At 40.5% G+C, this 14658-nt stretch overlaps 1 protein-coding gene across 9 annotated transcripts in view; it reads left to right on the forward strand.

Moving 5' to 3' along the window:
- The window catches only part of Stxbp5l (syntaxin binding protein 5L), a 329014-nt gene extending 319590 nt beyond the window's left edge, over window positions 1-9424 (forward strand). For 8 of the 9 annotated variants that reach the window (XM_063270382.1, XM_063270385.1, XM_063270384.1 and 5 more), the window contains 2 exons: window positions 832-1052; window positions 1194-9424. In XM_063270382.1, coding sequence (XP_063126452.1) covers window positions 832-1052; window positions 1194-1235 — 263 coding nt within the window. In that variant the 3' untranslated portion in view covers window positions 1236-9424. 9 annotated transcript variants of the gene reach the window in all.
- Window positions 9425-14658: the final 5234 nt, after the last annotated feature.

Below are 14658 nucleotides of genomic sequence, written 5' to 3' on the forward strand. Positions count from 1 at the left end.
CAAGTGTGGGACTAAAGAGGTGGGTGTGTCAGTAAAGTGCTTGCCTTGCACATATTGGGAATTGAGTTCAATTCCCAGGATTATGTAAGAAAGCTAGGCAAGGTGGCATGGCATAGGCTGATCCCTGGGGCTCACTGACTAGTCGGCCTGGCTGACTAGGGAGTGCCAGGCCAAGTAAGAGATCCTGTCTTGAAAAACAAGATGTAGCTCCCAAGAAGGCTCGGCCAATGGAGGCGTTTACCACCAAACGGACGATCTGAGTTCAAATCCTGTGACATACATGGTACATAAGTTGTCCTCTGGCCTCTAAATTTATGCAGTAGCATGAACTAAGTCCACTTCCTTCACACAAACACACACAAAAAACACACACACACACACACACACACTGTAATCATTCAATTGACTTTGCAGGAAAACAATGAAGATGGACTGCACCTGAAGAACAACACCTGAGGTTAACCTCTGACCTTTGCACGCAGAATCATACATATGCACATACCCAAACACATAAACATATATGTGAATATGCACAAAAGTAAACAAGAAGAAAAAATGTTGCCATATTGTGTGAAAGTGCAGCCCCATATTCAAACCACAAACACACAAATACATGTTGTAGCCACATCTCCCCATTTCTTCCTTAGGCATTCCTATGTACTCATAACTTTCACACATACTCATATATATGACAACACCAGAAGCGACATCCTTTGAACAAAAATTACGGTAGTAGTTGACGTTTCTGAGTATCTTTTTGCCCTTGACTTGAGTATCTTCCTGACTATGAATTTCTGATCTGTTTTACATGGCTACTGCTCACATTTTCAGTTGGGGAAGCCTCAGCAGGAAAAGCATCTCGCAGCCTCGCACAGCACATTCCTGGACCGGGCAGCATAGAAGGGATGAAGGGCGCTGCTGGCGGGGTGATGGGAGAGCTAACGCGAGCCCGGATTGCACTTGATGAGAGAGGGCAGCGCCTGGGTGAGCTGGAGGAGAAGACTGCAGGCATGATGACCAGTGCAGAAGCATTTTCCAAGCACGCACACGAGGTAAACTGCCCAAGTAAATATGGGCAGCCTTACAATTTTATTACATTTTAATATTTAACTGTCATTAGCTCAATATTGGTTTGCTGAGTAACGTTTTTAAGGTTTTGAAGCGTGTTTTGATTGCGATTTTTTTCTTTCCAGCTAATGCTGAAATATAAGGACAAGAAATGGTACCAGTTCTAACCTTTTACCTTCTAAAGAAGCTGTGAGTGCTCTGAGAAACCAGTATTCAGGGAAACCAAATTGATTCCCAGCATCACGATTCAACTGCTAGAAACCAGTTTCTTCTACAAGATGTCCCATTATAGTCCATCTGAAGTTCTCGTAAAGGAGACTTCTCCAAGGCAGAAGCACTGCACAACAAAAGGCTGGACCCTGGTTAAAATCCCAAGAGAACGGCCGAACCTGTCTTTTCCCCACGAGGAATGGATATTATCATCTTGGCATGTAACTTGCTAAGAATTCATGTTTGGAAACTATGGGGAGTCCTTTTGATTTGAATTTCCTGTACAAACAAAAGCATTAATGCGCTTAATGAAAAATTCTTTGCATGATAAATTAACATCTTAAGAGGAAAAGAAACAAAAGCATGTTATAACAGAAGAAAAGGATTTATGGTAAACTACTTTCACGAATTGGGCCACACCCAACAATTTTAAAATCTGCATTAGAAGATATCAGTGCATTTCAAGTGTATTTGCCCTACCCAACCGAAAGGAATCAAAACATACCCAGAATTTTCTTCTCATCTGAAACTCTCCTTATTATACTAGAACATTACTGAATTCTTACATCAAGAATCCGATTAATGTTTCTCTCTCTCTCGTATTTCACATCACTTACAGCTCTCAGTCAGAATCAAGCATTGCCAGTCTAGTGAGTATTCCCAACACCTTCCTCTCCACCTCTGCCACCTTCAAGATGAATTCCTAGTTTAGTCAGAAACCATGCAGGGTTGATTCACCTCAAAGCATTGTTTCAGCCTGGTTCACATTCTCCAGAGGAGTTGGCAATGGGTTTGCAGAAGCCAGACTATAGGAACACTGCAGTTAGCTTTGAGAACTGATTTCACAAAGAGTGGAATTTCACACACCCCAATTTTAGTTTCCAAAGCGATATATTTTTAAAGCACCATTTGTATCCTTATCTGCCAATTACACAGTATATTACTGTTCAAACCCAATAGGGTCTACAATCCCAAGGTGCTTTTGCAGCCTGATATTCACAGACCAAACTGGTCATTCTCTTCGATATGATTCAGTAAAACCTCAGCTAATGCTTTAGGGAAGAGATTCTGACTCATCGTGCTTCTGATGCACAAGGGCTTTCATTAGTAAACGCTTTGGGGCTCAGCACTTATTACTGGAAACCCTTATACAATGTAGAGCTGTTTTAGCTGTCTTGGCCACAGTCACCATCATGGGTAACACAAATCCAGAGATAAGTTAATGACATAAAATCAATAGCTTTGTCACTAGACTGAATAATGCAAGTCAAAGGAACGTGTCAGTAAATATCAAATACCTTCTAAAGACTCTCAGGAGTTAAAGCCCAGCTCTGAGAGTGATAAAATGACCCGTCACAACCTAGCAGAGAAACACTGCAAAGAGGAGCAAAGGAAGACTCCTATCTGCTCTGTTGAACATGCTTGGAAGTCAGAGTCACAGGACTCCCCTGGAAGGATGTTGTTCCTGTTTTTAAAATCTTAAATTATGTGATAGACTCATTGGGGTTTGAGGTCCTATGGGTTTACATTTGTGTTTAAGACATCGGCATTTCCTTGAATCCAACTTAATAGACAAATTTATTCTTTTTATTGATCTTTTATTTTTTGTTTGAAGTGGTGCTTCCTTTTAATTTCAGTGATTTTGAAGAAAAAGCAGAGATGAGTAAAAGAATCAGAAAATACACACTAGCATAGCATTTATCAGAGTCCTTAAATTCTGGTTTCTTAAAACTGTCTCTCTGTAAATCCGCCTCCTATTACAGCATGAGTATTAGAGGTCTAGGCTTGGAAATACAAGCTTATTCATACTGTAAAATACTAAGGAACTGTAAAGCCAGGACCTGGAAAACAAAACAGCCAAAGGGAAGCACATAACTTACACGATCTGTTTGAAGGACCCAGGTACCCGATGGCTCCTTTATGGATACTTTAACATTTCTGGGATTGTTGGTTTGTTGTTTGGGAGGATGCTGGTTTGTTTGCTTGATTGTTTGTGTGTTGTTGAGGGTTGTTTTTGGTTTGATTTGGTTTTTGCTTTTCTGACAGGGTTTCCTTTACAGCCTGACTGTCCTGAAACTCACTTTGTAGACCAGGCTGGCCTTGAACTCACAGAGATCCACCTGCCTCTGGCTCCCAAGTACTGGGATTACAGGCATGCGCCACCACACCCAGTGGTACTTCAACATTTCTACATTTTAAAATGACCAGAAGAATAAGATATTTCTTTTATTTATAAATAGTGAATTTTAATCCAAAGTAGCACTGAATTCAATGACTATCTCTGAAACTCCCTGTAATATTTAACTTGCTTTAGAGATGTAGTGCAGGGTAGAGTGCTTGCCCACCATGTTCAAGACCCTGGGCTTCATCCTCAATACCCCAGGTGTGTGTGCATGTGAGAGCACACACACACACACACACACACACACACACACACACACACACACACACAAATTCACTTGCTCTATAGCAAGGGTTCTTGATAGTGGCACCATTAGCACAAAATTCTTTGGAATGTTAACCGTGTCCTTGGCTTCAGCCCTCTAGATGTCAGTCAGAATCTGCTAATAATGACAATTAAAAAAGAATCGACAAATTGCTTTCAGTTGAGAGCTACTATTTTACATCATTTAAAGAGACAGACTGTGAAATATATGTTTTTACAGAAAACAGCATATAATAAAAGCACATTGACTTAGCAAGAGAAGTCCTCCCCTAAATTACTTGTGTGATTCATATGCAATAGAGGTAAATTTTGAAGAATTAGTGAACTAACACTATATAGACTATTTCCAAGCACACAGAGAATATATCAAAACAAACATCCACATTTCACAATAGACATGCTTAAAATTCTGGCTGCAGCAAATACATCAAAAGTTTATAAATAGACATCACTTGGAGTAGGTGCTTCTGATATGCTTGAGAACAAGTTCTCATAAATGTTTAAAGTTTCAATGTACTTACAAAATTGTTTGCCAAATCCTTTCTTGATATAAGGGTAATGTATCCCACAAACCAATGATTAGCAGAATCCAAATTATGAGGTTTTACTGTATCAAAATTATTTTTATAATTCAAAGAGTTAGCAATAACAATAATTTAACCATGGATGTGATTTTTCTCTTTGAAATTTTCTGTTGCATTAATCATAACACACACACACACACACACACACACACAATCACCTCACCACCACCATTTTTGTCATCATTGCCACCTTAGGAAAATGAGTAATGTTTATACATATAATCTTTTGCATTTTCTCATCTCTCTTCTGTTTGGACCACAAGAAAAACCACCCCAGAAACTTTAATAGTGCTTCAGAAGATGACCCTGAGTCTTGGTTACCATCAAATTACATTATATCTACGAAGTGGTGTCTGCAGATAAGGCTTGCAAAGCACCATCAGGACAAGGTGAATTTACCCCCCTATTCCTTCCTCAACAGAGAAGCCTTTCTCGGTGTTCCCACAGAAATGAACCTTTCATTCTATTCATCAATAATAAAAGAAGTGTCTGTTTCCCTGCTTCTCACAGTAATGTAAACAATGGTGAAACCACCCATCTGTCTTGGGTTTGGGTGGAGAGCAATTGAATTGTCAGGTATTTCAATCCCCTGAAGATCTGCTTCTCTGACTTAGCTTCTACACTTCTCTGAGTCTCAGACTTAGCACTCAGGCACCACAAGGGTCATTGTGTGACATGAGCTTCAAGGGTTCAGTGACAAAACTGAGAAGTTTTTCAATAATTCTATCACAGAAACATTTCCCAAATCCTCTGGAATTGATTCTCAATAAAATCTAGGTCTCTAGCCCTCAAAAGTGTAAAGAGACTTTAAAAGGGAAAGTTTCCTTTCCTATGGCCCACCAATACCATTTTAAAGGTATTGTTTACCCATTAACTGTGCTAGACTGAGAAAATATAGAGTAAGATTAGGCCCAATATTGGCTGAAAATTCAGGTAGGTTCTTTGAGATACTAAGTTGTCATGCATTTGGACATAGTAGTAAGAAAAGCTAGCCCAGAAAAGAAAACTAATTTTTTCCTTGGTGTAGGATTAGGATCTTTTCTGTATCACAGGCTTCAAACACTGTTCCCTGACCACACTGGTCCACAGAGAGCAATGGCAGAGAAAACCAGCTTGTCAGATCAAGTCTAGCTCTCACTGTGTAGGAGAAACAACAGCTTCTCCGCTTCTTCACTTACAGTTACTCAGCCCCATCTTAGGTGGTGTCTGTGTGTCCACACAGACCAGGTGTCTGAGATGATCGTCACTGACTTAGGTTGAACATTGTCTCTCATATGCCAGGATCCAGGAAGGATATGCTAAGAAGTTTAATATTTCTACCTACCAGCCTGAATGGAAAACATCAGTAAAGTTTCATCTGGAAACAGGGGAGAGGATAGAGCATGGTGGAACCCCGTGCATGTAGGGAGGGATATGAGGGTCTGAGGGAAGTGAGGAGGTTTTGATACAAACAAAAGCGAATGCCTTTATTTATATTATTACTTTCTGGAGGAGTGATAGTCAGCCTTGGCTGTACATAACAGTCATTTGAGATTTTTAAGTTCCCGATGATTTCAAAATAGCTTAGACAGGGAACAGAACGGAGTCTGGTGTCCAGCCAACCAGTCCAGGTAACACCAGTGCTTTATGACCAACTAAGAAAGACTCTTGCCTTCCTTGGCTGATTCTTAGCCCCTTCCAAGGGACTGTGGAAGGCCAAATGTAAAAGACATGGTCTTGTCTTGATTGGCAAGTGTTCTGTGTCTCTCACAGAACAAAAGTGAGTGCACATTTCCAACCAGGAAGCTCCACGAAGTCTTTGTAACTCAGTAATATTTCTCTGTGTGACTTGATCTTTAGTTATTTAAGTCAAGGGTGTAAATTTCGACTGTCTTTTACAAAAGACACCAGAAATATCACCATAGAATCAGCAGTGAAAAAAGCTAAGTGGTAAAATTAATTCCCAATATCTGGACAATGGAAATTCTCAAAACAATCACTAAACCATCTCCAAGCTTATTATGCATCCTCCTTCAGGGGCAGACATGGTGAGAGGCTCCTGTTCTGCTGCGGGCGTCCTGCTGGACCTGACATTAGCAAACAGGGAGAACTCTTCCTTGTTTGATTGCTGCCCCTAAAGCTCCCAGGGCTGCTTGAATTTGGTCTCTTACTTATGGGGTATGAATGTGAATAGAAAATCATAGTCTGAGAACCAGTGCCCTGAAGAAGTGCTTGTACCCCACAAGAAAGAGTCCAGCCAATGGAAGGCAATACCACAGAAAGCACTCCGCATCCTCTCCCTCACTCCACTTCCCCTCGTCTTGGCCCACTCTTCTCAACCACAAAGCCAGAAGATAAACTAGGTGGTGGTTTGGGATAGTTGTACACAGGATCAAAATCTCTAGTAACCTATCATTTTTAGTACTTAATTTTGTGATGTTTTATTCTAGGAAATTACAGACAGATGACACCATTGATGTATCTTTCTTTCATCTTCAGAATTTTTGCATCTTTTCAAAAAAAATGACAAATTACTATTTTTCTGTTGCATTCAGCAATTGTGACTATACCTAAAATTCTTGTAGTCTGTAGAGATAATCAATAAAATTGTATATGTTTGTACATAGATGCTCTCTTATGTCATGATGTCACATACTGTTGATATTTGGCCAAGATTAAATATATAGAGGTCAAACACACATTTGCAAACTGTTAACTATAGTTTTACCAAGAATGGATTTTTTTAACGTAGAAGGGATGGGGGGCATACTGATTTGAGCAAAAAAAAAAAAAAAAAACAGAAAACAAAATCTAAGCACCCTAAATGTATAGATTCTGTTTGAATTCATTGATGGATTTTCTATCAAACTGGGGACATCCGTAACAGTTAGTGAACGGCTTAAAGGCAACCTGCTAGGCTATTGACTGAATGGTACCTGTGGTGGAATAAAAGTAAAAGCAAACTTGTTAATAGCGCCCACATGACACCACTGTGGCTCAAGGACTCAAGGCTCAAACACTCAGGGAGGCATTGTTGACTGCGTTCCTGTTTCGGGAGTTTATACTGCCATCTAGTGGTCGTGAGGTCGGCTGACTCGCTGCTCTCACCAGCTGGTTGATTCTCCTTGATTTTCCTACAAGGTGGCCTTAGCCAGCTAACTTTTTTGTTCTAAGTTCTAATTATCTTAGGAAAATGGTCCCTTCACCACAAGCTTTCTTCTACAGTTGGATCTATATAAAACCTAAAGAAATGACAACTAGCCTTAGGCTAAAAAATACTTTTGGGTAAAAGAAAAATATATAGGGCCTTTTAAAATATAAATGCTAATCTCTATTTCAGATTTGTCTCAGGAGAATCAGTTTATCTTTCTGTTACAACAGCTTAAGTCCACAAACCTGCATTCACCATTTTCTTCTTCTTCCTTCCCTTTCATCTCCCTTCCTTCTGTCACTCCGTCCCTTCCTCCCCTGCTTCCTCACTCCCACCCAACAGTACATTCTTCCTCAAGTCTTTCCTTCCATCTGCACTATTTAAAGGGCAAGCCGGGCACTGGGGCAGGTTGGCAGTGGCAACCTCACACACCGGTGGGCACACAGGGGTGAGGTGAGAGGTGTACCCCACAGAGCAGAGCTGGGGGAGGGGCAGATGAAACTGGTCAGTGAGCATGGAATTTGAGGTCTTCTTTGGAGCAGGGCAGAGGCAATCCCTTTGGCTCTGAAGAGTGGCCACATTCAAGGAATTGAGCATTTAAATAAATCACTGAGGACAGGGGAGCCAAGTTTCTCATAGAGACTTCGGAAGTGTATACAATTGAGAGAAAAAACTAGAATGCCTTAAATTTTGGTTCTTCAACATACAGCGGGAGTTGTAACTTTTCTGCTCAAAATGGATAAGGAAGAGGATTTTTAAGAATAACACCGCAAAGAGGAGATAGTTGAGAGGTGATTATGCTGTGTATAGAACTACAAATATTCCTTGTCAGTATAATTATTATTTCTCAATTAAAAATAATAAGACTTCTTAAAGAAGGAAAGTTAGAAAAACTCTGGTAATGTCCAGTTCAATTGGTTATCAGTGTGAACTTTGTGCATATATACATATATATGTACTATATACATTTATATAATTGTATCTATATAAATAACTATACATAGATACACATGTAAATATGCACTATATATGTGTGTGCACATGCTGAAAAGGTGTGTGGATGTTGTATATAAATATTTCCTAATGCTGACCACCAAATAGATAGAAAGATACACAGCAGTCAACACAATTAGTGCTGGATTATGATTTCCAAATTTTCTCTCTGCTCATGTGCTAGAGCATCATGAGGAGAATGACTGATTCAATTCAGTTCTGTATCAGAGAATGAGGTATACGATGAAAGATAGCTACATGTCAGAAACACTCAAAAATAGCTTGAAAGAGCTTACACAGGCCAAGTCAAGGACAGTGTAACTATAGAATATAGTAATAACTGAATAAAATAGGAACCTAGGAGTTCACACTGATGTAAGTAAATACGGAGGAGATAAAGTTACCCACACAATCCGATGCCAGCCAGTAAATATAAATGGAATTTAAAAGTCGCTGTTAGATAACCATTGTTATAATATTTGGGCAATATTTACCAGTTAGTGCTCAAACTACTGGGGTTGAAGGCGGATGTCCGTAGACAATGATTTTCATCATCTCCAAGTATCTTCAAAATTTGCTAAACATTAAAAAACATTTACACTAAGAAACGTTTATTGGGGAGCAAGTCAACATCCTGCGCTTCCTTTGAAAAGAGCAGGGCGTTCCTGCCACGGTGCAAGCTGGGGCTCACCCTGTGGCAATGTTAAATAGAACCAAACGGAGGGGTTTCTATACATGGCCTCCCCCTAGGAATTCTGTTTGTGTAATGAGAGACCAGGAAAGATGGATATTCCAGATCTGAGAAGCCAAAATCCACAACTGCATGTGATATATGACCATAGATTGAAGCATTTTGCCATAGATGTCATGACATAAGTGGAGCGATTAGCAAAACTCCAGTGTGGTTTCCACCTGATTACGATTCTTTGTACCATTCTTGAAACTTTTCTTTAGATTTGAGCTTATTTCAAAATAAAATTATAAAAATAAAAATATTCTGAATGTGGGTGTATTATTTTGCACTTCGGTAGCATTATCTCATGTCTTTCCGAGCAAATAAATAGCTGTTTGTGGCTGAAGGAGAGGGGTTTGTGGATTGTTTGGGAAACCAGTCTTTAATTAAATATTTTAAATGTTTTCTTTTGAACTTTCATTGGGTATTTTATATAGTACATAGCATATATCACATAAAAGCCTTTTCATACAGACATAAAATTCGTGTTGAACATATATCCTCTAATTCCTTTCTTCCTTTTCCCTCCTGTTAATCCCGTTTGTCCTCCTAAACAGATTTATTTCTATTTTGAATGTCATATTTATCTGATTTTACGCATCTACATAAAATCTGGGATCTACAAATCAGAGAAAAATATGACATTTGCCTTTCTGCTTAAGTTACTTTATAATTATCTCCACTTGCGTCCATTTCCCTGAAAATGAAAAAAAAGTTTATTTTAAAAATGTTTCAGGTGCTGTCCTCATTCGTACAGTGTGGTATCCCCGCCTGTCATGAAAATATGTTTCCGTTTATGTACGTGCTGTGTGTGTGCTTAAGTAAGTCTATGTGCACCATGTGCATGCAGGGACCCACAGAGGCCAGAAGAAGGTATCAGGTCGCTGCAATGAGGTAAAGATAGATGAGGTACCTTGTGGATGCTGGGAACCAAACCTGGGTCCTATGCGAGAGCAGTGAACAGCCTTAACCACTGCACAATCTGCAGCCCACATAACCTCCTTCTCGTTTATAGCTGAGGAAACATGGCTTCTTTACCCACTAATTCCTCTGCCAGTGAGCAGCGAGGTTGGTTCCTTAGCTTAGTTATTGTGGTTAGTGTTATAAGAAACATCAACATATAAAACATTCTGTGAGGTGTTGACTTGGAATTCTGTGGGTAGCCAGGAGTGATCTGTCTGTACAGATCTAATTTTAGTCTTTTGAGAAACTCCATACTAATTTCCATAATGGCTATACCAGTTTGTGTGCCCACCAACATGTTTACGTGGCCACCTACACTGTACAGAGCCCCCTTTTGTCAGCATCCTCACCAACGCTTGTTGTGATTTGGCTTGGTTAATACAAGCTCTAACTGTATAGATCTGGCTGGCTTAGAACTTAGGATAGCCTTGAGCTCAGAGAGATGCTTCCTCTGCTTCTCCATTGCTGGGAGAAAAGCTGCTCCCATGTTACTGTTTTAATTGCTGCTCTTCTTACTAAGGTGAGGTGCGGCTTCTGCTTTATTCTAAATTACCATTTTTCTAATGTCTAATGAGGTTGAACGTTTTGTATATGATCATTGGCTATTTGTATGTAATCTTGGGGAAGCTTCCTGTTCGTTTCATTAGGACATTTATTGATAGATTTGGTGGATTTTTCGTTTAAGTATTTGAGTTCTCTCAATATTCTAGATCTTAATCCTCCATGGGGTGGTGGTGTTTACTATTTCTCGGAATTGAAGTTTTCCCTCCTGAAGCCTGGCTTAGGGAGTAAATAAAATTTCCAAGCTCGGGAAGCTCGGGAAAGAGGTGCCATTCAAGAGTTCCCTCCTCACGATGCAGTAGTCTTAAGGGGGGGATTCCCAGCTGAGCCACTCCAGGGTTTTGGCTTCCTTGTTCACCTGTGCTGGGCTTTTCATGGTACAACTGCCTTTGAGTGTAAGTGTAAGTGTAAGTCACTGCTGTAAGTGACCCCGACGCTGATTCATGAGGCTGGGCATGGGAAGAATCATTCCCCTTGGTGTCGCCAGTGCCCTACATGGGGTAAATATGTATTTGTTCACCAGGAAAAGCCGCATAGTAGCATGATGGTGTCATGATGGTTTGAATGAAAATTTCCCCCATAGTCTCATGCATTTGAATACTTGGTCCCCAACTAGTATAGCTTTCTTTGAAACAGTTTAGGAGGTGTGGCTTCTGGAGGAACTACGGCTGTGGGATGGAGGGACTTGGGTATTTCAGGGTTCCATTTCCCTCAGTATTTTGCTTTACTGGAGTCTTCTTTGACATCCTGTATTGGTTTCCTTAGTTTTTTTGAAAAGCTAGACACGTTCTGATCTTTAAAACAACTGGATAAAATCACTGCCACTAATATGACTCAAGGGGTGAAGGGTTCATCCCAAACTGACAGTGGAACTTGGCAGTGTAGTTCACACATCACTGGCCTTACAGGCAAGAAAGATGCAAATATGGCATGTTTTTGGCTCTTCCTCCATGATGAAAGAGAGCCACTGTGGCCCGGTAGCATATGGCAGGCTGGTCGCTGCATGAAGACCCTCAGGGGGCAGGAGGCTTAGAGGCCATTATGTGAAGGTGTTAAAAGGGAAGTTTGGGTTGCAGTGGAGACCCCAAAACATTGGAACTGCCAAGGTGTGGGTCATCTGCCAAGGAGAATGACATACAATCAGTGGGGCCATCCCAAAAGGAAGATGTGAAAGGACATGGAGCTGCAGGCTCTATCAGCTGTTGGTTTGACCTTCTGGGTTCCAGTTTTGCTTCGTTCCAGTACTTTCTCGCTGTGCCCCACATTCCTCCGTTAGAATGGTACTGTATATTCTGTGCCATGGTGTGTTGTAAGCATGTAATGTGTTTTTTGTAAGGGGTTGAGTCTTAGAAGAGACCTTGGACCATTAAATTGAATGTACATGCATTTGCTTTATGGTACGGCCATGAGTCTTTTGTTACCAGGAAGTGGGATTTGTGGTTTGAATATGCAATGCCCCTCAGAGTCTCAGCTTTGAACACATGTTCTCCAGCGGGTAGCGCTGTTCAGGGAGGTGTAGGTAGCTCAGCCTTGCTGAAGAAAGCACATCGCTGGGAGCAGACTTAGACCTTAAAAGGCCTTTGGAGTTCCTGTTTGTTCTGTTACTTGCAGTTCAAGATGTGAGCTCTCTGCTTCCTGTTCCTGCCACCAGGCCTGCTGACTGCTGCATGCTGCTACTCTCATGGACTCATCACTGTGGAAGCAGGAGTCGAAAACAAATGCTCTCTTCCTTAAGTTGCCATAGTCATGGTATTTTATCACAGCAGCAGGGAAGTAATTCACAGATGCATATTTCTAACTGCAACATCATGAGTTTAGACGAAGAAAATGTTACTGGTTTGCTGTTTCCATCAAAACCTATCTCAGAGATGCAACATGTTCGTGTGCCTGTGTCTTGTTATCTCCCTCCCTCCCTCCCTCCCTCCCTCCCTCCCTCCTTTCCCTCCCTCCCTCCCATCTTTCCTACCCACCCACCTGCTTTGAGACTTAGGGCTATTTTCTCAATTTTTGGGGATAGTTCATGTATTTCATTTATTATTTGAGGATTTCATACATGCATATATTGTGTTCTGATCAAATATGCCCCAATTCCCTCCCCGCCAATTCCTCATCTATCATCATCTTTTTTCCTTCTCAACTTCATGAGGGTTTTGTTTGTTTCGTTTTGGTTTCATGTTTTGAGACAAAGTCTTAGTTATGCCAGGCCACTCAGAAAACCTGATCCTCCTGTTCCTGCCTCCCTCTGCCGAATATTTTTTAAATTGTTATTTCACTTCTGTCCTGTGTGTATGTCTGTGTACTATATGTGAGCCTGGAATCTGCAAAGGGCAGAAAAGGACATTGGATACCGCTGGAACTGAAGTTACAGTTATGAACGCACTCTTTTTCTAAAATGCACTGAGTTCATCTATGTTTGCAAGTGTAGAACCTTCTACTGGAGCCTAGGGAGCCTCTCCGGGGCTGTATCCTTACCAAAAACTATGAGTCATTCTTTTTAACATATTTGTATTATATTGTGAGGTTAATATGCTATACTTGATCATTTTACTAGTAGTAAGTATTGAGATTTTTCTAGCTTTTGGCACTATAAACAAGAAAACATTGAACATTTACATGGGCAGTTGCTTCTGTACAAGTGTATGGATGAGCAGAGTGTGGTTGTGGAATTGGGGCCTACCCACTTCAACCTCTTGTTAGCTGTTACCAGTGTCTGACTTTTCTCCCAATCATGATGAGGAACTCTGTTGGTTCCAACCTGACCGACTCTCAAACTTTCATTGTTTTACTCCATGACAATAGGAAACAGAAGAAGGACATCTTATTTTATATAGATTTCTAAATTATAAGTAATGTATATGTGTGTAACTAGAGTCTTAGTTCCTTATCTATAACTTCCTCTAAATTTTGACTATTTGGAGGCTAATTTGTACTTGTGTCACAGGGCCCCTGCAGAAGGATGCTGGGCCTCTCCACTTTCCCTACAATATTTGGTCTTGGATACTAGGACGGACGACACCACACAGACTCGAAGAAGGTGTAAAGTCTTTTATCACCCACATGCATGAAGCCTTCTAGGGAACAGACAACTTGAGAAAACAGGCAGAGACTGGCTGGAAGTGTCTACTGTGTATCAGTGTTTGCAGAAGGAGGCGTGTAAGTGGTTTGAAATTCATCAAGGAACCAATGAAGGTAGTCTCTAGCCTTTCTTCTCAGGTTACCCTGATGTGGACTAGAAATGGAGTAAGGATAAAAACTTATGCTCAAATATCAAAGGTAGAATGCATTTCTTTACAGGTCATTTGACTATAGAGTTTCTCATCATGACTAAAAATTAAATAGTTTATTTTCTGCAAAATTATTTTTAATTTAGGAATATACACATTTAATACATTAACTGTATATAATAGGACTCACTAATTCCCATACATAGACACTCTGCATTGCTTAAGCTAGGCCCCCTTCTATATCCTTACTCCCCACTGTCCCTGATCACTGTTCTAACCCCTAGTATTCACTAGCCTCTTTTTAGGTCAGCTCTGTTTTTAAACTTCCACATATCAGACAAAGCATGTGACACTCATCTTTCTGTGTCTGGCTCTCTGGTGTCCTTCACATGAAGCCCTCCAGTTCCATCTCTTTTGCAAGTGACAGGATTTCACTTTTTTACAATAAGACTCCATGGTGTGTGTGTGTGTGTGTGTGTGTGTGTGTGTGTGTGTGTGTGTGTGTGTGTGTGTGTATTACTCTGTTGATGGTTACCTAAGGTCATCCCCTCAGCTATAGTGAAGCTTGCCACCAAGGTTGAGTACATAGGAAGCTTTTTCCATTCCCTTTGGATATGTGCCCAAAGAGAACTGGGTACACAGCAGTCCAGTTTCAAGTTTTGATGAATTTATCCTTTGTTTCCCAAAGTGGCTACAAAAATTAAAATTCTTTTCCATCTGCACTTTTACCTACATATTTGTTGTTT

This window comes from Rattus norvegicus, chromosome 11, assembly GCF_036323735.1.
Source record: "Rattus norvegicus strain BN/NHsdMcwi chromosome 11, GRCr8, whole genome shotgun sequence".
Lineage (NCBI taxonomy): Eukaryota > Metazoa > Chordata > Mammalia > Rodentia > Muridae > Rattus > Rattus norvegicus.